General features: G+C 45.1%; 1 protein-coding gene across 2 annotated transcripts in view; it reads right to left on the minus strand.

Annotated features, from left to right (window-relative positions):
• Positions 1-24,698, minus strand: part of SQOR (sulfide quinone oxidoreductase) — a 51,906-nt gene extending 27,208 nt beyond the window's left edge. The window contains exons 1-3 of one of the 2 annotated variants that reach the window (XM_003928897.4): positions 24,337-24,697; positions 6,416-6,657; positions 3,492-3,662 (exon numbers count right to left, since the gene is read on the minus strand). In XM_003928897.4, coding sequence (XP_003928946.1) covers positions 3,492-3,662; positions 6,416-6,640 — 396 coding nt within the window. In that variant the 5' untranslated portion in view covers positions 6,641-6,657; positions 24,337-24,697. Of the gene's footprint in view, positions 1-3,491; positions 3,663-6,415; positions 6,658-24,336 lie in introns of both variants that reach the window. The other variant, XM_010339504.3, reaches the window with a different exon arrangement.
• Positions 24,699-26,365: the final 1,667 nt, after the last annotated feature.

Raw genomic sequence — 26,365 nt, forward strand, 5'->3', positions numbered from 1 at the left:
ACATTGCACCAACTCCTTCTCTAGCCCTAAGATAAGGCACTACAACTTTCCTAAGTGTCCAGCTTTAAGAGTAATAGGTAGGATGCAGCAGTGAGAACACCTGCTAGCGCCTGTCATTCCCAAGAGATGAGTAAAGTATACGGTCCTTGAGATGAGCGTGAACTCAACCACAGAGGACTCTAAAGCTCTTCCTGTAGCTTGAAGGTATCCGAACAATCAGACAGGTCCTGCTCTACCAAAGAGATGGTGTGTGTGATACAGAAAGGTCTCCCGCCCTGTGTGCAGGAGGCTGGCAATGTAAGAGCGCCACCAAGCTCAACCTTGTGAACTGAGAACAATCTTGAGTGTAATTCAGTCCAGTCTCCTGGAGCCATTGAGTAAATAAGAAAGTTCTGAACTATTAACAGGGCAAAAGCCATATATAATTTTTTTTAATTTTTGAATAAAATAAATACATATGCATATATGTATTTGCTTATATATATTCATTTCTGCCTTTAGGTAAAATCAATTACAACTGCACTTTTTCGGGATGGGGGAAGCCTGACTTGATCATGGGTCATGTGAAAAGGGCCCAGAGATGTGCACTGACCTCAAGCCCAGTGTGAATCAGCACGGTGGTAACTGTCACTAAAAAGGCAAATGCTAACTTAGGCAACATGCGATATGGGAGAGAATGGCTCCACTCTATTCTGGGCTGTTCTATAAAGTTCCTTCTCTTCCAGGCACCTCTTTCATGCAGCACTAACAAGCCAGATGGTGTCCAAAGCAGAATAAAGAGGGTGCTGGAAGGACTGGAAACCATGAAATGTGAAGAAGAATTGAGGGACATGAGGATGGGAGGACACATCTACCTAAAGAGAAAATGTACATAAAACAGAAGAGCCACCTTCAAATAGCTGAAGGGTTTCTCCACAGAAAACGGAGAAGACGTTTTTCTCTCATGCACAGGACAAAACAAAGAATAAAAGTATTAAGAAAGTATTAAGTATATTAAAAAGAACAACATCCTGGGTGTCCAAGACAGAATACAAAAAAGGTTACAGGAAGGTGGATTCTGGCTCAGTAAAGACAGAACTTTCATATAACCCACCTGTCTAAAAATATGAAGACCTAATTTATCAGAGAACTCCTTGGTCATGGACTATGTAAACACCAAGCTATTTTAACTTTAATCCACCACCTCCATGTGCCCCAATACCAATTAGCTCCAAATCAGCTCTATTTTTTTCCATGAATAACCATCCTGTTCTAACATACTACATAATTTACTTATTATGTCTATTGTTGATTGTATGTTCTCCCTGACTAGAATATAATGTCCAGTTCAGTAAGGGATTTTGTCTGTTTCTCTTCATTCATGTATTCTTAACGCCTAAAACTGCACCTAGCTTATAGTAGATGCTTAATAAATATTTGTGGACTGAATGAATGAATGGAGGCCAGAAAGCCAAGGATCATAAATGCTATACAGCAGGTACTCTTTTTTTTATTTTTATTTTTGAGACAGAGTCTTGCTCTGTCACCCAAGATGGAGCACAGTGACACAGTCACAGCTCACTGCAGCCTTGAACTCCTGGACTCAAGTGATCCTCCCACCTCAGCCACCCAAGTAGCTAGAACCACAGGCACACACCATCACACCTAGCTAATTTTTTAAATGTTTTTGTAGAGACAAGTCCTCACTACGTTGCTCAGGTTGGCCTCGACCTCCTATGCACAAGGATTCCGCCTACCTCAGCCTCCCAAGGTGTTGGGATTACAGGTGTGAGCCACCACGCTCAGCCAAAGCAAGTACTCTTGATCAGGGTCCAGGGAAAAGCTACAGAAAATTTCTGAACTCCCTAAAAGCAAATGCAAAATCTGGTACATATGTGCATTTTTCTAGAGAGGGCTTTCATCTGGTACCCAGAAAGATCCATGACCCAAAAAAAGCTTAAGAATGCCTCAGCAGGCCAGGTGTGATGGCTTACTCCTATAATCCCAACATTTTGGGAGACTGAGGCAGGGGGATCACTTGAGGTCAGGAGTTCAAGCCAGCCAGGCCAACATGGTAAAAGCTCATCTCTACCAAAAAATACAAAAATTATCCAGGCATGGCTACATGTTGCCTGTAGTCCCAGCTACAGGAGAGGCTGAGGTTGGAGAATAGCTTGAACTTGGCAGGTGGAGGCTGCAATGAGCCGAGATTGAGCCACTGCACTTCAGCCTGGGAGACAAAGTGAGACTCTGTCTCAAAAAAAAGAATGCCTCAGCAGATGAATCTCTGTTGGAGGGAAGGTTTGGACTTGAAAACGTTTTAGATCCTCACCAACTCTGATTTTACAATTCCGTGAAAATGCCAGAGTCACCAGTTGAAGGAAGAAGACACAGAGGATTAAGACCAATAACACCCTGGGAGCCCCAAAACCACAGGAACCTGGAACAGGTCAGAGCACCGTGGCTGCCCTGCCTGCCCGTGTCCTGGGCTCAGCAACAGGTAAGGGAAAGGAAGCTGCAGATGGCTTCTAAGCAGCTTTTCCACTGTCCTGCTCTTATCCCCTCATTCAAACATGGGGCAGCTGCTGCTGAAAAGCTGTGACCCCTGAGAGGTGAGGGTGGGAGACTTCTAAAAGGTGCTGAGCAGTTGTGAGCCTCCAGCTTTGGCAACAATTCTCCTTAAGGCTGGCAATGAACTTCAGAGTCCCAGGATTTCCCTACAGCTCTGGCAGAGCGCCCCCTAGCGTGGATGGATAGATATTTTTCCAGCATCCTATTGCTCTGGGAGGCTGGGTGTCAAGAGAAAATCCAGGTGCTTCAAAAAATAGAAAGAGGAAAGTGCTTGCTATTGTAACATGTAGCAACATATGAACAAATGGTTCAATAAACATTCAGGTGAAAGATGCTATACTAAGCAATGGGGTGTACAGTGGGTGTTCAACAAATACTCATCTTAGTTGTTTATTAACTCGACATCACTCAGTCCTTCCATCTATCCTCCACTTACCACACACCCTGCCATCTTGTGCAGTATTCAACACACATACGTACATATGCACACATGCATAGATACACTGCTCTTTCAACACAAGGCTGTCCAGTGTAAGATGCTTGCATATTGGGCCAGGTGTGGTGGCTCACACCTGTAATCCCAGCACTTTGGGAGGCCAAGGCGGGCAGATCACAAGGTCAGGAGTTCAAGACCAGCCTGACCAATATAGTGAAACCCTATCTCTACTAAAAATACAAAAATTAACTGGGTGTGGTAGCACGCACCTGTAATCCTAGCTACTTGGGAGGCTGAGACAGGAGAATCACTTGAACCAGGGAGGCAGAGGTTGCAGTGAGCCAAGATCGTGCCACTGCACTCCTGCCTGGGTGACAGAGTGAGACTCCATCTCCAAAAATAAAAATAAAAAAAAAATACACACACACATTAAAAAAAAAAAAGATGGTTGCATATTAATACAAGCCCTCAGATTAACAAAAAGTCCCAAGGCCCCAGTAGTTACCTCCTTGCCGTTGTCTGTGTGAATGCAGTTCTTGTCTGGGTTCAACTCAACCACTCTAGCTTTGATCCACTCTACACCAGATGGAATCACACTCGCTGTGGGGCGGCCAGAGGAGGACAGCTGTTTGGCACCAGCACCCACCAGTGTCCAGATTGGCTGGTAGAAATGTCTCTAAAAAGCAAAGTATTTGAAGATTTATTGCAATTTGATGCTGATCAAAAAGGGCCATAGCTAACAGCATGAGCTAGATTCTCTCAATTACTCCCTCCTGGCCCTTAGAGCATTGTATGGAAAAGTCTCCACAAAGTTAGCTCCCCCTAGTAGACATCTCCTATTATGGGGAGCTCTGAAGGATGGTCATTCAACACAAGAATTCTTCCAAGACTGTCGAAAAAGCTATAAACTATCTTTAGTGACCACTGCATTATTTATTGCTGAAAGTTGGTTTGGTATTTAAAATGTACATCCTATATACACATGCATATCCATACATTTATTATGGGTACTTTATGTGAACAAATACTTTAAAAATTAAGCCCAGCAGCCCAAATATGGTTCCTCAAGAGCATGTAGAGACAGCGGTAAGTTTGGAAAGTTTAAAGCCACTTCCAGGGATCCTCTAAACTTCATTAACTTCCAACTGTTTTTCCTAAGCCCAATGAGGGCTGTGTTTACTGATCAGCCCTTCTTCTACTTTCTCAGAGATGCAGAGATTTCACACCCAAAAACAATACGTACCAGATCCTATTCTACAGTGCAATGAATACTCGAACTTTCATTATTTTCTGGAGTTTTCTTGCTTCAGATGGTCCATTGTTTTCTCTACAGTCTCGCCCTATCACTCAGGCTGGAGTACACTGGCGTGATCTCAGCTCACTGCAACCTCTACCTCCTAGGTTCAGGTGATTCTCTTACCTCAACCTCACAAGTAACCGTACCATCACACCTGGCTCATTTTTGCATTTTTAGTAGAGATGGGGTTTCACCATGTTGCCTAGGCTGGTCTTGACTTCCTGACCTCAGGTAGTCTGCCCGCCTCAGCCTCCCAAAGTGCTGGGATTACAGGCGTGAGCCACCGTGCCCAGCAACAGATAGTCCACTCTTGATCTAAGTTAGTGTGAAAGTTCTGGGAATAGGGGCAAAGGGCAGACTTGTTTAATGGCCTCTAAGAATTCCAATCCACTTGGAGTAGACTGGGTACCAAGAGCTCTCGATGTTGCCAAAATGCCTCAAAGTGGCTGGCCAGCATTGCCAAAACCCACAGAGAGGTGAAGAGGACACAGGAATGACTTTGCAATCTCTCTACAATCAATAATATGATCCAAGAGGAGGGAGAGGTCTCCAGTTATAAGAGCTCATCACTGGCCAGTTTATCTTGAACAGTAAGAGGAGCAAAAACACAAGCACAGATTTTATTTTTAGACTATGAACATCAGCTTCAGCTATCACTAAACCAGACTCAGCAGGGAAAGTACCAAGCCTGGGGCTCTGGTGGCTCCTTCCAGAAATTCCTGTCCTGCACTTCCTCACAGGGCAGGACAAACTTGATTTTGGCCACCGAATTGTGCCCTGCTCCCAGAAGAGCCAGTCTCCTTATAAGGAGAAGCCCGACTGGAGACCTGCCCATGCACTGGCTAAAATACAACATACACCGGAAAGAGGGGCCACCTGATACAGCTCTCAGACCACTTCCGTGTAAGTGATGTTCCTGAATTGAAGAGATGCCGCTTTAAAAAGGAAAATGATAGACACTGCCCCCAAGTTTCCTCTCAAATCATGGCCCTGGGGAACATCATCCCCTACTGGGAATGAGTCTTGGACAGGAGTACGCCTTCTTTGTCGTGTCCTCCCTCTGAAACAGGGACACAGCTCCCAACCGGCACATGCCTAGTTCCATGGGAAACATGAGGCAAAACACCACAACCCTTGAAGACTTTTCTGAAGCTTTTGGACAATCTTAATATGTTTTTTGTGAGACAGTGCCTTACTCAGTGTTCCCTCCTAGTGCCAGCTACCTTTTCTCCCTTGCAATCTGCCCTTGCATTCACATTTCTAAGCCCACTGACAGCTTCTCAGAGGTCTCCCGGCTCCGCAGCTCATCCTCCCTTCTACAGAAGGCAGCAGATAGGAAAGGGCAGCAGCCATTGATTTTCCTCTGGGCAGGAGGGTGGCATCGGGAGAATGTCGTGGGTTGAACCGTGTCTCTCTCAAAGAAGGATGTTAACGTTCTAACCCGAGTGCCCGGGAATGTGACCTCATTTGGAAAAAGCATCATTGCAAATGTAATCGAATTAAGATGAGGTCATTCTTGAATAGAGTGTGCCATAAATCCAATGACTGGTGGCTTTATAGGAGGGTCGTGTGAAGACACAGGGACACAGAGACACACAGAGAATGTCCTGTGAAGATGGAGGCAGAGAAGGGAGTGGCACAGCTGTAAGCCAGGGAGTGGCAAGGATTTCAGGGTAAACACCAGAAGCCGGGGAAGGGGCATGAGACAAATTCCCGTCCATCCCTCTCACCCAGGCTGCAGAGGGAGCGCGGCCTTGCCCATAGCTTGGCTTCATACTCCTAGTGTCCAGAAGTGTGAGGGAATAAATGTCTGTTGTTTTAAGCCACCCAATTTGTAGTGATTTTTTATGGCAGCCCTAAGAAACTAATAGAGAGGAGAACACTAAAAGCCAAGAGATCTGTCGTCCCTCTCTCCTTCCCCCCACTTTCTCCCAGTCCTTTTGGATGAGCTGCTTTCTGTGCCCAGGAGAAGCACTAACGTGGGCACATGAAGACCCACTGCTTGATAGTCATGCTCAACCCCGGAACACACACACAGGTGCACACACACACACACACACACACACACATACACACACACATATACACACACACGTGCACACACACCCAGGCACTCAAAAGGAGAGGCTTACCTCACTGGGCTCAACAACAGCCACATTCTCTGCACCCACTTTCCTCTTCATGCGGGCGGCCATGGTGATCCCACCACTGCCCCCACCCAGCACCAGCACCTCATAATGGTTCCTGGCTGCACAGCTGGCCCCTGTGTGTAGCTGAAGGGGGCCGACCTGCTGAGTGCCCAACCTGAGCAGGCAGGTAAAGAGCTGGGCACGGGGCCCCGACACCAGCGGCACCATCTTCAGGGAGGATCAGGCTGGAAGGGAAGAGACAGAGCTATGAATGCCAAGGTAGAAACTATCATGTTATTGAAGCCTTTTCTTTCCAGGAGGAAAGGAGGCTGGCATCTGGCCCCTCCAGCTGCCTCCAGCTGGTCCCCATTCTCTCTCAAGACCACTTCCCCCACTGGATATGGTCCCAAGGTCTCCCGAGAGCACCCGATTGGTACTCCATTTCTCCCCTTCCTGCTACGTTGAGGCCATCAAGGACTTTGTTTGAATCAGGTTCCCGAACTCTTTAAGTCCTTCCTAATAATCTGCCTATACCCATCCTTGTCCATCCATAAGATCTAGGGCACCATCCGGTTGTATCCAGCTGTCAGCCCATTCTCCACCAAGACACACTCCCCAATTCTTTCTTTGGGTTTTCAGTCCATCAAAACGGATATATAAGTCCACAAACAGAGACCTGCAACATTCCTTGCAGTAAAAGGCACCTGAGACCTTGCTGAAACAGAAACTGTCTAGCAAGAAGCCCACCTTCTGCAACTCAGAGTGCCCAGCAAGGCAATCAAGGCCTCAGCCCCCATCCAGGGGCCTCCGGGCTCTGTTCGCCCAGGGAAATACGAAGTAATCAAATCACTAGCTACAGACATGCAGGTGAAGGCCCTCCACACCTCTAGCAATTTCAACCAGATGATTTTAGAAAGCCATAAAAGGAGCCCTGCCTGGTATCATAAAGTTATATTTGATAGAAGGAATCTGCACATGCTGCTGACCAGTCTTTTATTACATCCAATTCAGTAAACAACTTCTCCTTAATAGTTCCTCCAAGGGACTCACTTTACCTTTAAGAAATCCTGTTTGTACTCTGAGCAGTTAGTGGTTTGGCAGAGAGGAAATTAAGGCTTCCCCGAAACTGACCTTTGCTTTACCCCACGTACAAAGCTGGCCTGACGTCCAGGACCCCATTCACTTATCAAACTTCAAGGGCCCCAACTCATGACATCTGCCTCCCTGGGTATAACAGTGCCCCAGATCCTACCGCCAAGTCCAGTTCTTTGGGTTCAACACTGCTCCAAGAACCCTTTATTAAAATGCAAGTGTCCAGCTGGGGATTAACACGTCTAGCTGCTAAGGTTACTAACTTCTTAATGAAATGACTTAATTATATCATTTCACCTCCGACTGGAGGAGAGGAAGGCTGCACAAGGGGATTAGAGAAAGCTAAGAGGGCAAAGGGGCTATAAAAAGAAGGAAAGGCCTTGGCAAGGGGGAAAAATGATAGGGAATGGAAAAGAGGAGCAGAGGAGCCTTTGACCCTTCATTTCCATTTCCAGGAATCTAATCTAAGGACATAACCTCTAATACTGAGGAAGAAAAACCTTTACAAAGATGTTTCTCACAAATGTATTCATAATCCGGTCACCCCTCTGTTAATTGGTTTGTGGATTATGGCTAATTATGTCCTGGGGACAGAAAAAAAAAACTGCAGGCTCCACACAGGCCAGGGAAGGCTTAGGTCACCACTTTAATACCGGGGCAGAGAGCAATCTGAATATCAAAACAGTAGGGAAAAGTTAACTAAAATATGAAACACAAGATGATTTATGCAGTCTTTTACAATTATGTTCATAAAGAATATACAGGCCGGGCATGGTGGCTCATACCTGTAATCCCAGCACTTTGGGAAGCCAATACAGGCAGATCACCTGAGGTCAGCAGTTCAAGAACACCCTGGTCAACATGGTGAAATCCTGTATCTACTAAAAATAGAAAACTTTTTAGCCAGGCATGGTGGTGTGCACCTGTAATCCCAGCTACTAGAGAGGCTGAGGCATGAGAATTGCTGGAACCCAGGAGGCAGAGGTTGTAGTGAGCCTAGATCATGCCACTGTACTCTAGCCTGGGTGACAGAGTGAGGCTCTGTCTCAAAAAAAAAAAAAAAGAATATATAAAATGTTTACATAGTGACCAGGATACAAATTAGAAATGCAATATTCTCTCAACTATGTAAGAAAAAATGTACTGAAAAAAACAAAGCCAAAATCTTAACACTGGTAAATGGTTTTCTCTGGGTTTTAGAATCACAAGTGATTTCTATTTCTTCTGCTTTTCTGTATTTTATAAAAGTCTTTACTATACACATAACATTTTAGTTATGGATGCTGGCTGGGCATGGTAGCTCATATCTGTAATCCCAGCACTTTAGGAGGCAGAGATGGGGGGATCACCTGAGCCCAGGAGTCTGAGACCAGCATGAACAACATGAGGAAACCCATCAAAAAAAAAAAAATTAGCCAGGCATGGTGGTGCACACCACTTCATTGCTACATTCTTACAAGATGAAACACACTTAAAAATCCAGGCTGGGTACAGTGGCTCATGCCTGTAATCCTAACACTTTGAGAGGCCCAGGCAGGAGGAATGCTTAAGGCCAGGAGTTCAAGACTAGCCATGGCCAAGAAGGCGAAACCCCATCTCTACCAAAAATACGAAAAAAAAGGTCCAGGCGCAGTGGCTCACACCTGTAATCCCAACATTTTGGGAGGCTGAGGCAGGTGGATTGCCTGAACTCAGGAACTGGAGACCAGCCTGGGCAACATGGTAAAACTCCGTCTCTAGTAAAATACAAAAAAATTAGCCAGGCACGGTAGCATGTGCCTGTAGTTCCGGCTACTCAGGAGGCTGAGGCAGAAGAATTGCTTGAACCCAGGAGACAGAGGTTGTGGTGAGCCAAGATCAGGTCACTGCACTCCAGTCTAGGTGACAGAGCAAGACTGCATTTCAAAAAAGAAAAAAGAAATTAGACGGGTGTGGTGGCACATGCCTGTAGTTCCAGCTAGCCTGGAGGCTGAGGTAGGAGGTTGGTTTCAGTCCAGGAAGTGGAGGTTGCAATGAGCCAAGATCATGCCATTGCATTCCAGCCTGAGTGACAGAGCCAGACCCCATCACAAAGGAGAAAAAAAAAATAGTCTGGGCAGCCGGGCGCGGTGGCTCACGCCTGTAATCCCAGCACTTTGGGAGGCCAAGGCGGGTGGATCACGAGGTCAAGAGATCCAGACCATCCTGGTCAACATGGTGAAACCCCGTCTCTACTAAAAGTGCAAAAAATTAGCTGGGCATGGTGGCACGTGCCTGTAATCCCAGCTACTCAGGAGGCTGAGGCAGGAGAATTGCCTGAACCCAGGAGGCGGAGGTGCGGTGAGCCAAGATCACGCCATTGCACTCCAGCCTGGGTAACAAGAGCGAAACCCCGTCTAAAAAAAAAAAAAAAAAAAAAAAAAATAGTCTGGGCACAGTAGCTCGTGCCTGTAACCCAGCACTTTGCGGGGCCAAGGCAGGTGGACCACTTTAGGTCAAGAGTTCAAGATCTGCCTGGCCAACACGGTGAAACTCAATCTCTAATAAAAATTTAAAATTTAGCTGGGTGTGGTGGCACATGCCTGTAATCCCAGCTACTTGGGAGACTGAGGCAGGAGAATCTCTTGAATCCGGGAGGCAGAGGCTGCAGTGAGCCAAGGTCATGCCACTGCACTCCAGCCTGGGTGACAGAGTAAAACTCTGTCTCAAAAAAAAAAAAAAAAAAATTGCCCATGTCCCACCTTCTCATCCGCCTTACTCCAGTAACTCTAAAAAGTGAGGCCAGGCATGGTGGCTCATGCCTGTAATCCCAGCACTTTTGGAGGCCAAAGTGGGTGGATCACCTGAGGTCAGGAGTTTGAGACAAGCCTGGCCAACATGGTGAAACCCTGTCTGTACCAAAAGCAGAAAAAATTAGCTGGGTGTCGTGGCAGGTTCCTGTAATCCCAGCTACTTGGGAGGCTGAGGCAGGAGAACCAATCACTTGAACCCGGGAGGTGGAGACTGCAGTAAGCCAAGATTGCGCCACTGCACTCCAGTCTGGCAACAGAACAAGACTGTCTCAAAAAAAAGGAAAAGAAATAGAAAATCAATAAATAAGGTAAATTAGCTTTCATTTACCAAATAACATATGCAATATATTTTATAATTAAATAATATTATGCTTTTAAGTTAGATAAAAATTCCTCTATTAATTCTAAATTAATTGAGTGCCTCCTTCAAAGGATCGGAATGAATGCTTTGATATGACTGCAGTCTAACCGTAGAAGAAAGTCCTGCTGATTGAAAGATAAGGCAGCTGACTGGGCATCCCCTACTTTCATCACTGGCTCCTGGTTCCAGACCCAGTCTGGACAAGTCTTTGGGACTTCATACCTTTCCACTGCAGCCCTTCCTGGACCAGCAAGACAGTCTGCCAGTGTCAAAAGCTTGCTAATCTTATATCACATGACATGGTTTGTGAGCAGCTAGGGCACCTGGCAGAGTTCAAACTGAGCTGCTGGCTAAATAAGAATTATTCAGATCGTTTTTTTTTTTTTTTTTTTTGAGGCGGAGTTTCGCTCTTGTTACCCAGGCTGGAGTGCAATGGTGCGATCTCGGCTCACCGCAACCTCCGCCTCCCGGGTTCAGGCAATTCTCCTGCATCAGCCTCCTGAGTAGCTGGGATTACAGACACGTGCCACCATGCCCAGCTAATTTTTTGTATTTTTAGTAGAGACGGGGTTTCACCATGTTGACCAGGATGGTCTCGATCTCTTGACCTCATGATCCACCCGCCTCGGCCTCCCAAAGTGCTGGGATTACAGGCCTGAGCCACCACGCCCGGCCTTCAGATCGTTCTTAATGAAAGATCCACCAAGCCAAGGGTTGTCATCAACCCTTCAGCTATTTTTTATTTTGAGGACACAGTGTGTCTTTGACTTCCAACTGTTTTCTCTCAAGCCCAGGCCAGGCTGGGCCCACTCTGCTTTGAGTTTCAATAACCACAGGGTCAACCTTTAACCAACCACCTTTGTAGAACACTTCCAAAATCAAAGAGAAAAACAGACAACAAAGAGTCTCCAGCTCTTGTCGCCCATCCTGTTCCTCCTGCCAGACCCAGCCCAAGCTTACTTACTATGAGCTGTCGGTACTGATCTCTATAGCTTCCAGTCTCAGGGCACGAGTGAGCACTCCGTACACAGTGCAGGTCAGGCTTACACCTGGTGCCCAGCTGGAGGGACTGCCGGGACACTCCTCCTCCTCAGCTAGATCCTCCCACTTGGGCTTTCTGGGAGTATTTAATTAAGTCAGTCCTAATGTTATCATCAGTTATTTATGCCTCTTAAGTAAATATTTTCTTGTTTCAAACCCAGAAGATAGAATTTGGTAGGAAAACAATTATCACCGCAATAAAAACTAACATTTATTTAGTGTTTACCAGTTGTACTCGTGCTGTCTCAAAGACTCCTCATAACTTTCTAAGTAGAATCCTCATTTTACAGATGATAAAACTGAGGGTTTGAGTGGAGGTAGAGAACTCACCTAGGGTCACATGACTAAGCAATGGAACTTAATTCAAACTAATAATTCAGGAAAACGCATATAAACAGAAATTAGTGTATTGTATTGTATTACTTTTGAGACAGTCTCGCTCTGTCGATCAGGCTAGAGCTCAGCAGCGTGACCTCCGCTCACTGCACCCTCCACCTCCGGGGCTTAAGTAATTCTCGTGCCTCAGTCTCCCCAGTAGCTGGGATTACAGGTGCCCACAACCACACCCAGTTAATTTTTCAACTTTCAGTAGAAGCAGGGTTTCACCACATTGGCCAGACCTGTCTCAAACTCCTGACCTCAAGTGATCTGCCGGCTTTGGCCTCCCAAAGTGCTGCAATTTACAGGTCTGAGCCACTGAGCCTGGCCCATGCTACTTTAAATTTGAAGGAAAATAAAATTCAAGCTGGGCACAGTGCCTCATGCCTGTAATCCCAGCACTTTGGGAGGCCGAGGCGGATGCACCTCTTGAGGTCAGGGGTGAGAGACCAGCCTGGTCAACAGGGCAAAACCCCATCTCTACTAAAAATACAAAAATTAGCCAGGCGTGGTGGTATGCTCCTGTAATCCCAGCTACTAGGGAGGCTGAGGCAAGAGAATCACTTGAACCCGGGAGGAGGTGGTCACAGTGAGTGATTAGCTCACTGCACTGCAGCCTAGGTGACAGAGCTAGACCTGTCTCAAAAACAAGCAAACAAAAAGTTAAAGTAGCTTGGCTGAATCCCATGGAGTAGGGTGGGAGGTGAGAGGGAACATATGTTTGTTTTGTTTTGTTTTGTTTTTGAGACAGAATTTCACACTGTCACTCAGGCTGGAGGGCAGTGGCATAATCTCGGCTCACTGCAACCTCCACCTCCCAGGTTCAAGAGATTCTCCTGCCTCATTCTCCTGAGTAGCTGGAATTACAGGTGTCTGCCACAACACCCAGCTAATTTTTATATTTTTAATAGAGATTGAGTTTCACCATGTTAGCCAGGCTGGTCTTGAACTCCTAATCTAAGGTAAAATACCCACTTCGGCCTCCATGTTATTAAATTTTAGCTTACTAAACAACCTGAAAAGAAGGAAATTAAGTTTTTTTGGCAGAGAAGGGCAAGGTACAGTCATAGTAACTGATTTAATTTTTTAAAGAGTCTTTATATTTTAGAAATATGCACTGAGACTCTTATAGTTGAAATGATTTGGAATTTCCTTAAAAATATTTCAGGAGGTATAAGTGGGTAGGGATGTAGGTGAAACAAAATGGGCCATGAGTTGGCAATAATTTGCAATCAACGGATGGATATATATGAACATTCCTTGTGGTAGTCTATTTTTGTACATGTTTGATGAAAGTTTACACAATAAAAAGTTAAAATGAGTTAATGAATGAAAAATCAAAAAACAGTATGTCAGAGTGGGCACGAGTTTTGCCCTTTAGTCACTGAAATGTTAAGGTTTGGGCATATTTTAACAACAGAAAGATATCAGCAATACAAGTAACAGCAACACAACTTATAATCGTACAGCCTCCCTTGTGCATAGAGCTTTACAATTCACAGGGCCCAAACCTGAGCCCACACTGCAAGCACTGATGTCACTTTACAAATGGGGAAACTGAGGTTCCAAGAGGCAAGGTCACTTAAGGGTTTCACACAATGCACCAGCAGCAGGGCCAGAGCTAGAATAATTCTTTTTCTGAAGAGCAACTTTTTCTGAATATCCTTTGTGGCAGCAATTTGCAGGCATTAGAAGGAGCTAGCAATTCAGAGAGGGAGCAAGTCCCAGTCTGGACCGTCCAGCTCCAGATCTTAGGACGGCCTCTCTGCTGGAATGGCACAGAATGGAAGAGTCCTGCATCCCTGGGTTGCCCCACATACTTCTCCTAGAGGGGCAGGCCTCTAAGCAGGGGCAGATCTGGGTTCTACGGGCATTGATGCCTATACAATTTGGGGCTTCAAATTTGGGATTTCATAACCCAAAATTACAAATACAAAATTAGATATAATATTTAACATGTATTTTGAATGAGAAAGTAAATCACAACAAATACCTGGATCCCTGGTGAGTCAGGACCCTCTGTTCTGAGATCTCCTTTAGACAATTCATCAGAAATACAAACATAGCCATGCTTGCTAGTTACAACCTGGCTACCTCCTGTAATATGCGAAAACTCCCTGCACCCACAGCCAATAAAGGGTCAAAACAATATTTAACTGGAGGAGGTGAAAGGAACAAGGGAGGCAACTAAAGCAAACATCATCATTTCCCTGTTACATGAAGGACATTCCTGGAAACTGGCTCACAAGATTATGGCAGCTGAGTCCCAAATCTGCGATCAGCAAGCTGAAGACCCAGGAGAGCCTATGGTACAGTTTCACTCTCAAGGACGGCTCAAGACACAGGAAACCCTTGTTCCAGTTGAGTCTCAAGGCAGGAGACCATCCGACGTCCCAGCTCTAAGGCACTCAGGCAGGGAGGGCTGATTGCGTTTCATTCACGGGAGTGTTGGCCTTTTCCTTCTGTTCAGGCTTTCGATTGATTGCGTGATGCCAACCCACATTGGGGAAGACAATCTGATTCACTCAGTCTACCCATTCAAATGTTAATCTCATCCAGAAACACCCTCACAGACACACCCTGAATACCATTTGAACAAATTTCTGGGCATCCCATAGCTCAGTCAAACCAGAACATAAAATTAACCATCACACCCTCTGACTTAAATTGTAAGAAGGCAGGTCTAAATGTGGAAATATCTCGAAAAGGACATTGTTACTGTCACCTGATTAGCACGACTTTGTGTGCCAAGAAAATGTCAAACATTAGCCCATAAATGAGATCCTTAGCAAAATCTCATCTTAATCTGAAATACATGCAAGTAATGTGCTCAGTAATATTTACAGCACACATAAATGGCACTGCATTAGATACTTCACGAAACCAGGAAGGCAACTGTTTCCCCTTCCTGTAAATATTCTGAGTACTTCTGTATTAATGATGTTTTTCATTGCCTGTACTTTTTTGTGGTTTGACATTTTGGGGCCTTGCTAATCCCAGAAAGACTGCCCTTCCCAGGACTAGCTAACTCTTAAGAGATGGTAAATGGCTTGCCTGACTTGCCTGTGAGCACGCCTTTGGTATACAAACCAACTAATCCAGAGCCATACTCTGAACCACCTCCTCTATCTGGCTTTTACACTCCAGGAGGTCATTTTCCTCTGCCCTGAATATTCCAGGGCCAGACATTGAACAATTACGACTCCCGGTAGCCCATGCACCCTGGAGCGCTCCAAAATTATTTAAACTAGCCAACCCCAAACCTGGCCAGCCCTTTCCTCTGCCTCACAATACAGTCTTTTGCCTGTTCTTTCCCCTGACTTTTTCTGCCCCCTGACCTATGCAGGTGCTTTCCCATATGGCCCCATGGGGGCTGTTATGTCTCCTGTTTCTAGGAACTGTCTGTAAAAGCTGCTTCCGTCATGCCAGTCACCTCCTGATCTGTTGGCCTCAGCATACCTGATTAAAACAAATCCCAGGTACATCGTAATACATCTAGATTAAAATGCATGTGCCAAACTATTCAGTCAGATGGAAGCTTTTACATGTTTAACACATTTTTGTTCGCTGATTCTCCTTACATGTCCACTCAACTGACAGGTGGCATTTAAAATGCAATTTAATTACAGATTACCAAAGAATGTTGCCTTTATGTGGGTGATTGGGCTAAATTGTTGCAACAAAGTAACCTAGCTACAGTTTGAGTTTTGAATGCAGTAGCCACTCTAGAAGCTGCACCTGGCCTTCCTTTCCTCTGTCATATACTATCCTCCATTCTATGGAAACTGAAGATACCTTCTGCACCAAGAAACATCTCCACATCTATTTTATCCATTTAACCTTGATAAAGGAGGGCATCAGCCAGAATTGCTCAGAAAGGAACGTAAGAAACGAGTTTTCTGCACAGTCTAATTCTATGTGCAAATTCAGGTTTATGCCTACACTGAATTTGTCTCAATCACACAGTGGCTACATTTGCAGAACTGAAAATCAGGAAAGAAACTAAGCTGAATTTTTATTAGGAGAACTTTTACCTGCACGATTGATATGAAGATTAAATTACATTTAGCTATGCCAAACAGGTAAGTATATCTTTATGAAATAGACTTACCTTAAATCTGCATGGTCACAATTCTGCTGCTGTTTAAGAATATTTCCACAAGCATTCATTGAGCGCCTACTATATATAAAAGACAAGTGCTGAGAGACAGCAATTTCTCCAGGCCTGGCCCCCTCCCGCTCTTTGAGCTAGGGCATTGAGGCTTTACATGGGAAAACAAAGTTCTGGAAAGTAATCACACCAAGAGGCAGCTTTGAGAGGAGAATCTGGTGTTGGAACAAACTGACCCTCCTATTGGAGGAGAAACAAAGCCAGTTTGACGTGGGTTGATTTTGACAAATCAGCGAGGAGACTATTGCAGTGGTCCAGGTGTGAGCGATAAGGGCCTGAATTAGGTGTTAGTATTAGAAACGAAAATAAAGATTCAGATAAGATAGAGGCTGGAAGAATAATTTCAGGAGACGTGGGAAAGTCTTTTGGGAGCAAAAAAGAGTCCAAGTTGACATCTAGGCAGCTGAAGAAAAAGGAATGATGTGAGCAAAAACAGAGAAGTGATGGCAAGGACCTGTTTGGGCTAGTTTTAGACAGCTGGGTTCAAGATTTTAAAAGTAGAATCACTTGCAGTAAGAATCTCCTAACTGTGGACATAAAGGAGGGCAGTCTGGGGCAGGTGTGCACTGGGAAGAGGAGAAACAAGAGTGGATAGGCATGTGTTACTAAAGTTTAGGTCCGAGAGCTTAATCCCAGACAATGGCAATTTGATCTCGAGGTCACAAAGCAGCAACCTGCAGGCCAAGTCCAGGCCAGAGCCATGTTTTGCTTGGCTCACAGTGCTTTTCTTGAATTTTGAATTCATCATTAACATTAAAAAATTTAGAGATCTTGCCAAACATATTCCAGATTCTTGGCCTCTAACGCTCAGCCCACATTATCACGTGGAAGCTCTCCACCCTGCACGAGGTTTCAGTTCACCCCAGCCCCACTCAGCCCATGTCGCTCATTTGTTACCTGCTGAGCCCTGGTGTGCATTCAGCCTGTGGTTACTGCTAATGGCTGTGAGAGCCCTTGGAAGGTCTTAATAAAACTGGATTTGGAAAGACTTAGATTTTCTAAGTCTTGAGCAGGAAGTTGAGAGGATGAACTGGAGTAATTTAGTTAAGGTCAGCATTTCTGAGTGTTTACTAGATGCTAGGCACTGCAGAGTCAGTGATGGGTAAGAAGAGTCTGTCTGTTATAACAGGAAAGACCAGGAATATGAAGATCCATTGAGTGGCTGTTTCAGAAATTCAGGCACCCGTGAGGGCAGGGTCTGGGCAATGGGAACAGAGATGAAGGGTGTGAATGTGAGATACACACTGACATTTTTGCAACAGTCAGCTATAGGGGATACAGCAGAAGGAAGACTGTGAACTATGACAGTATATCCACTTGTTCAGGTGAATATAATGAAGAGAGGATGTAAGCAGCAGTACTAGAATTACTGAAAGTGGAGTACAGGTCTAAGGCACTGTGAGAGAGAAGGAAGGCATGCCCCTTGAAAACGGAATGAGTGTTGTTCCAAGAAAGGATAGTGGCTGTGTTCTTCCTCTTGGCACACCTCCTCTTGAGTAATGGCAGTGCTATTCTTGCCTTTGTGTGCAGGAACTGTATTACTATATTGTTAACAAATAAAGAAAATGGAGCAATCTTCACTTAGCCCTGCAGGGCCATGTTGAATCTCTCCTTCTGGAGCTGTTATAAATCCAAACATTTGTTTAAATATTAAGCTGTGAAGCAAGTGCAGCAGTAGTGGGCCAGGACTGAGTCATCGGGGAAACAGGAACAAGCTACAGCTCTCTGATGATTCAAGGACTGGAGCCGCACTGGGGTTCTTTAGTTCCCTCACTCTTTAGGGGCAAAACTGTAGGAATTTTCTTTACAGAGTTACTGGTTAAGAGTTGCTAATGAGGACTGCAATGAAACAGTGGCTCCTTTGCTACTGAGAAATTTCCTAGAAATTTCCCTAGCCTATGCTTATTTGACAGTCAGAGAAAGCCTTATAACAAGAGAACTGACAATTTCACCAAACCAATACAAACGCTAAGCAGAAAACAAAAATTGTATCTACATAAGGAAAATGCCTGCATTCAGGTTCCAGGAAAGAAAAAAGAAAAAAAAGTCGGTCAATTGGATTATTTCAACTGAAAAGAGTTTTGACTGAATTATGTAGGTGGGAAAAAACAAAACGAAAAAAATTCTTGTTTTTCTGCTTGCTATACTTACTGAGAGCCTGATTCTCACATTCTAGTACATAAATAAGCACGACTTAGCTCCCCTTCAACCCTACCACTCACAGTTGGCCCCTGGTCAGGTAAATTTCAGGTTTCCTTTCCTAGTCTGTACATGCCTATGTGTGCCCATCTGCAGACTGTAGGACACGACTCACTGGAGAAGGAAGCCTGATGTGCAATCAGTGTACTCCCAGTCACACAACAGGGATCAACTTGTTTTTTTTGACTTTGTTAAATTACATTAAAATTGCTCATCAGCCTCAGGAGCATTGGGATTTCCACTCAGAGTCTCACATGCAAGCAGTTCACTGCAAACCAGGACCGGCCATTTCATTCAGGCGTATCATTCCCTGGAATCTAGCGTGTGCATAAACCATAATCAGAAAACACTCTTTAAATACAAGGTACACATCTGCTATTTGAACATAGTTGGAGAAACTCTAAACTCAATCCTTTAATAGTTAAGACAGAATGAGGTGTACACAGCTCACATCTCTCCTGTGTCCAGCTAGGTGACACTGACTCGTTCCTGGTGAAGCTTTGTCTGAGGGCATATCAAGAGTCTAGAAACCCAGGGCCACAGTCCAGGGAATGCTAGACACAGCTCATCCTGACTCATTCTGGGCCATGCTTTCTTCATCAGTGGAATAAAGGATTAGGCTGGGTATCGTCAAAGGTGCCCTGCTTCTCTAACACTCTGCTGGCCTCTAAATGAGAAAAGGAAAAGGGAAGTTCACAAACAGGCATTCAAATGGGGACGCTTGTTCTAATAACTCCTTAGATTGATCAGAGATGTGAATTTTTTTGGCAAAGAATAACAAGACTTTATAAGCAGGGCCTGGAATATAATTAGAATGAAAAACATTCCTCCCAGACTCTACCTGCAAATCCCCAATTATTTATGGAAGTCTTGATATGTTCCAGGCATTGTGCTATGCACTTTACATAATTACTCACAACAATCAGACAGGAGGGAATTACTATTCCCATTTTATAAGTGGGATTGGAGATTGTGAGACCGCGAGCAAGTCATTTGGCAATTTAGAGTCCATTTTCCTGAGTATAAACTAAGTGGAGGTATCAAGTTGTGACTAAAAGAAGCTTGTATTTGATCGCCTAGACCTTGAAAGGCTCATAGTTGTCCTCCAAACTCAGATGGCCCCTAATCCATCTCAAGCATCATTCACGTGCTCACAGAAACACAAGCACCGAGCACTGTCTTGAAGAGCTCTCACAATCTACACTCTAAACAAGGTGGTTGTTAAAACACATCATTTTCCTATGGAGACGTCATGGGCTACCTTAGAACAAATAGACAAGGATATAAGAAAGTTATCATAGAGTGAAATCACCACAATCCCCACTTCCAGAAGCAGCTCTCCCTCCCAGAAGTCAGGAATTGGTCCCAGGATAAATATCTAGCCATTTTGTCTCCATTCATGTAGCTAGGGCCAGAGCTGCTGGTTCCCAGCTGCCCTCTAAATGAGAAAAGGAAAAGGGAAGTTCACACATCCAAAGGGGGATACTTGTTCTAATAACTCCTTAGATTGATCAGAGATGTGAATTTTTGTGGCAAAGAATAACAAAGCTTTATAAGCAGGCCTGGAACATAATTAGAATGGCAATCATTCCATTAAATGAAAAAAACTTTCATTCCCGAATGAAAGTTCTCTGAGGGCTGGGATAGGGTCAAAAAGTGGAGAGTCATTATGATCAGAAGGGAGTCATCCCCTGGTATTTAAGGAAGATCATCAACATCACCACTCATCACCCACCATGCATTTATAAAACACCTACTATGCACATGGCACAACAGCTAACCTGGGTCACTTGCTGAAGATACCAAGTTTTTCTTTTCCTAATAGTCAAAGTCATGAAGGTGAATATGACTTTAACAACCGCAAGCAGGATCCTAGGGACCACACGGGATGTCTGCAGAAGGAGAATACATGAGAGATTCTTCTGCATAAGTGGGGTAAGGGATCCTAAGGGCAAGTGATGGACATGTCGGGATCACGACTTAAAAGAGATGGTGCCTAGTCGTAGGCATTTTTTTTAACCAGTTGTCCACTTGGTAAAACCAGTTCTATCAATTTGCTAGAGCTGCCATAACACAATGCCATAGACTAGATGAAGTCTAGAACAGAAATTTATTTTATCAAAGAACGGACATTTATTTTCTCAACGTTCTGGAGATTAAAAGTCCAAGACCTCGGTGCTGAAAAGATTGGTTTCTCCTGGGACCTCGCTCTCTGGTTTGCAGATGGCCACTTTATCACCGTGCCTTTGCGTGGCCTTTTCTCTGTGCACACATGCTCCTGATGAGGCTTCTTATAAGGATACTATTTATATTATATTAGGATAGGACCCCACCCACCCTAATGACCTAATTTAATTATCTTTTTTTTTTTTTTTTTTTTTGAAACTTAGTCTTGCTCTGTTGCCCAGGCTGGAATGCAGTGGTGTGATGATCTCCAGGCTCAATGCAACTTCCTCCCCTCAGGTTCAAGCGATTCTCATGCCTCAAAGCTCCCAAGGAGTTGGAATTACAGGCGTGCGCCACTTCACCTAGCTAACTTTTTTGAAATTTTAGTAAAGACAAGGTTTCTCTATGTTGGCCAGCCTGGTCTCGAACTCCCCACCTCAAGCAATCTGCTCGCCTCGGCCTCCCAAAGTGCTGGAATTACAGGCATGAGCCAACACGGCTGATTAATTATTCTTTTATTGAGTCAAGGTCTTGCTATGTTGCCCAGGCTAGCCTCGAACTTCTGAGCCCAAGCAGTTCTCCCACCTCAACCTCCCAAGCAGCTTGGGCTACAGGTGCTCACCACCACTCTAACTACCTCTTTAAAGGCACTATCTCCTAATATAGTCACATTCTAAGATATTGGGGGTTAGGGTTTAACATATGAATTTGGTGGAGGCCGAAAGGAAGCCCAACTGAGTTCCTAATGCCGGTACTGGCCCTCCCCAAAGTTATAGGCATAGATAGTCCCAGTGTGTTCTAAATTTCCTGGGGTTTTTTTGTTTGTTTTGGTTTGTTTTTTCACAAAGTTCTCTACCTCCTGCCCCAATTTAGCGCTTTCGCAATGTAAAGCACAGGGATGGTTGGCTAGATCTACTTTTAGATCTACTTTTCTTTATCATTGTTACCATCCTCATCTGAGGGATTACATAGATCTTTAAGGTTAGGATTCAGAAGCAACTAGTTGGCTTCAAGCCAGGTCAAGGCAGCTTTTCATAAACTACCCAAACGGCTCCTATTCACCAGGTCTTCAGAGTCAAAGAGGAGTTATGTAGTGAATAATAGAGCAGGGAAAGGTGAAAAGAGAAGAAAAAAGTACATCTATGCCCAGAAATGCCTTGTCATGAGTCTGTCTCCATTCTTCATAAGACATTTCCTGTGTTACAACACAGTGGATTAACAAACCTAGACACAGGCAACATGGAGGAGAAACTGTTCTGCAAAGGAATCCGGCTTCTTACCAACATTCAGTTTCATTTTCACTGGCAGAACACCAGCCACACAGACATGCACACACAGACCCTGGGCCCTGACTAACATTTCAAGCACTCCTCTTTCAGATGTGTTTATATATATGTTCAGCCAGTTTAAAAAAAAAAAAAAAAAAAGCCCCAAACTTAAACAAAGTCATTTCCCAAATCACCAGCTGTCTCCTTAATGAATTTCGTTTCTTGGATGTAGTCACAAGTAACCATTTCCAACCCACTTATTCATTCAATAAATATTGAGTACCTCCCCAGGCTTGGGGATATAACAGGGAAGGCCATAAACTTGTGAGAAATACCGATAAGTTCTTATAAATGATACCTACTTCAGCCCTCTATACCAAGTGCAGTGCTGGGTGTCCTAAATATTTGGGAAGGTGTAATCATCTCCACTGTACAATGGAGAAGCCAAGGCTAAAAGAAGTTCAAAAGCCAAGGTTAGGCCAGGCACGGTGGCTGCTTTGGGAAGACAAGAAGGGCAGAGATCACTTGAGGTCAGCAGTTCTAGACCAGCCTGGCCAACATGGTAAAACCCTATCTCTACCAAAAGATACAAAAATTACCCAGGCGTGGTAGTGTGTGCCTGGTGTAATCCCAGCTACTAGGGAGGCTGAGGCAGGAGAATCGCTTGAACCCAGGAAGAGGTTGCAACGAGCAGAGATCGTCTCACTGTACCCAGCTTAGGTGACAGAGCAAGACCATGTCTCAACCAAGGTTACAGTGGACCTTGGAAATGTCAATGGAAGGGTCAAGCCCAGAAGCCAAGTCACCTTACTTCCTGGTCGGTGCCCTTTCTACTATCAGAGGATCTTAACGTGAATCCAAGACCTTAGATGGAAACATTTTTTATATCTTTATATTTACTGATATTTATTATTTACATCTTTTTCTCTAGTATCTAATTGAAATTTAACATTTACTTCAGTTATGTATGTAGCCAACAAACCAAAGCAGTTAATATAACCTTGTTATTAAATACTGCATTAGTTTTGAAAAGGCACATATATTACTGTATCATAAATTCTTTTATAGCTGGGTGCAGTGACTCATACCTATAATCCCAGCACTTTGGGAGCCTAAGGCAGGCAGATCACCTGAGGTTGGGAATTCAAGACCAGCCTGAGATCAAGACCAACACGGAGAAACCCTGTCTCTACTAAAATTGCAAAAATATTAGCTGGCTGTGCTGATGCATGCCTGTAATCCCAGCTACTCAGGAGTCTGAGGCAGGAGAATCAAACTCCAGCCTGGGTGACAGAGAAGACTCCATCTCAAAAAAAATAAAATCTTCATTATTATAAATTCTTTTAATGTTTTGACAAGTGTTTTGCAATTCGTTTCCTTTATAATACTCTTCCTTTTATTTTCTACCTTTTAAAAAGTATTGCTCTGGTCGGGCACGGTGACTCACTTGTGTAATCCCAGCACTTTGGAAAACTGAAGCATGTGGATCACTTGCAGCGAGAAGTTCGAGACCTGCCTGGGCAACATAATGAAACCTGTCTCTACTAAAAATACAAAAGTTAGCCAGGTGTGGTGACCTGTGCCTGTAGTCCCAGCTACTCAGGAGGCTGAGGCAGGAGAATCGCTTGAACCCCAGAGGCAGAGGTTGCAGTGAGCCAAGACTGTGCCACTGCACTCCAGCCTGGGTGACAGAGCAAGACTCGGTTTCAAAACAAAACAAAAAAAGTATTGTTCTGAGAAAGAGTCTTTAGCCTTCCCAGAAATGCCAAAGGGGAGCGCAGCACACAAATGGACCAGAGTCCTGCATTATAGCAATGGGCAGCCCAGGCAAAGCCAGGGTTTCTGCTCAGTGTCTGAGCAAAAAGCCAGGTTGGAATTTTGATAAATAAAAGAGAGAGATGAAGAAGAAAGGAAATGAACCCAGATTCCACCATAAGATCCTTTTGCCCTTTCCACCAATTCCTGTTCAGCAGGTACCCTAAATCCTCTCCCCTTCAGGTTTCAGCTGCAGCCGACCCCTCGAGCGCCCCTCTGTCCCACGTGCAGTGTCGGGCAGTGTCGGTGGATGACTGTGTCAATCCCCGGCCCCGGGACTCTGAGCACCCACGCCCTCTCGGGGACCGTGCCGAGTGACAGTCAACAAGTGGAAGGCGCCAGAAACATTCACACAGCAACACTACCTATACTTCGGTTTAAGCGCCCCTTGCGCGGTGGCCTCTCCGCGGCCCTGAGGCTCTGACACTCCAAGAAAGAAGCAAGAGTCCCCTAAGACCCGGGTTCCAGACGAGGGCAGCAAGAGCTGCGGGTGTCCGGAGTTAGGGAAGGCAAGCTTGGGGCGCGGCACACCGGGTCTGCGGAGTTCCAGCTGCGGAAACCGAGTTGGGGCAACAAACAGCCTCAGTGGTGGTCGCTGTCCCTGCCCAGCAGTCTCCCTCCCCTGGCCTAGGGCCCGAGATCGGCCGCCAGACGCCTCTTACCCTGGTGTGAGCGGAGCCTTCGGTCACTGCGTTGGCGCAGCAAAACCAGCCGCTCCCTTCTGGGTCTCAAGGCCTGGACCCGGGCTCCGCCCGCCGTCCCTCCCTCCCGGTCCCTCTTGTGGAGGCTGGAGGCGGGGAAAGCGAGGCTTCCCCTAGGAAAGGTCCTGAAAGGTCCCGCCGTGCCCCGCCCGGCGCCGCAGCAGAGGCACCATGGTCACTGCACACACCAAGGCTTTGAGCGCTCACGGGGCACAGAACCAGGAACAAGGGGCCAGCCGACCTGGGGCGCTGCTCCCGGGCCAGACTCGCCCCTTGCGCGCCCTGAACGGCGGACCGGCAGGCTCGTGCGCACTGGCCGAGGGCACTGAGGCCACCTGACGCTCCCGCCCCTGGGTGCCAACAGTGTTTCGTAATCTGGGCAGGCAAAGGCGGGGTGGGGTGCAGAGAGGTCCTGGCAGTTTCCACTCCTCCAGGGTGCCCTGGGCTTCTCACCATGTTCCCACGGCTGCCCAGAAACACAGGCATTCCCGCGCTCATTTCACAAGAAGGCGACCGAGGTTCAACATTGGTGCGTGCTGGAGCCCATGCCTCAAAACGCGCAGGCAGGGGTAAACTGGCTTCCAGCCACTGGCCTCCACATTGTGTCCCATTCCACATTCACGACAGGACGTTTTCAATTGACGCCTCTTTCTAGGAGGATGTAAAGTGTCAGTGAGTCGTTCTCCAGCGTACCAGATTCAGTAACCCTTTTTACAATAACAGGGTGTCCCAAAAATCGTAAAACGTGAGAAATGCAAGTGCTAGGAGTTTTCAAAAAAACAAAACAAAACAAAAATTTTTTTAAAAAGCCTTGAAAGTTTATTTGCATTTCTTTTACACTTTAGTTTTATGAATTTTGAAAATTATATATATATATTTATATATATATATATATATATATATATATATATAGAGAGAGAGAGAGAGAGAGAGAGAGAGAGAGAGAGAGAGAAATATCTCACTGTGTCGCCGAGGCTGGAGTGCAGTCAGTAGAGCAATCTCGGCTCACTACAACCTCTGCCTCCAGGTTCAACTAATTCTTGTGCCTCAGCCTCCTGAGTAGCTGGGACTACAGGTGTGCCCCTCCATCCCTGGATAATTTTCTATGTTTCAGTAGAGATGGAGTTTCACACCATGTTGGCCAAGCTGGTCTCAAACGCCTGGCTTCAAGTGATCTGCCCTCGTGGGCTTCCCAAAGTGCTGGGATTATAGGCATGAGCCACTGTGCCCAGCCTTGCTTAATTACTTTTTAAATTTTTTTCAATTGACACTTTCTATCTTTAATCAAAGGGACTGACTGTATCTATGGCACAATCATCATGAACAATATAATTACAAATGCAGACTGTAGACTTTTATTGGCAACTCAATTCCATCTGCAGCATTGCTTTTGTGACATAATTTTTTTCTTTTTCTGAGATGGAATCTCGCTCTGTCACCCAGGCTGGAGTGCAGTGGCACAATCTCAGCTCACTGCAACCTCCACCTCCCAGATTCAAGTGATTCTCCTGCCTCAACCTCCCAAGTAGTTGGAACTATAGGAGTACACCACCACCCCTGGCTAATTTTTGTATTTTTAGTAGAGACAGGGTTTCACCATGTTGCTCAGGCTGGTCTTGAACTCCTAGCCTTAAGTGATCTGCCCACCTTGGCCTCCCAAAGTGCTGGGATTATAGGTATGAGCAGCCCATCAACATGATTTTCTGAAATGGCAAATAACTCTGGTAAAGCAGCTCTGAACAAAATAAAGTATAATATTTTCTTTCTTTATTCCAACAGAATCCATTCCTGGAAACTTTTGTATATTAAAACCATGCAAAATGTCTAATGTTTATCTGAACTAGAACCTAAATAACTTTACCAAAAAAATGTTTTTTGCATATTTGAATGTTGGCACAAGGAACAGGACACCAGAGATTGTGCAGAACTCTAGACAGTTAATTGGGTTTTTTATTTGTGGGTTTTTTTGTTTTTATAATTGAGACCAGGT

Source organism: Saimiri boliviensis, chromosome 2 (assembly GCF_048565385.1).
Source record: "Saimiri boliviensis isolate mSaiBol1 chromosome 2, mSaiBol1.pri, whole genome shotgun sequence".
NCBI classification, from domain to species: domain Eukaryota; kingdom Metazoa; phylum Chordata; class Mammalia; order Primates; family Cebidae; genus Saimiri; species Saimiri boliviensis.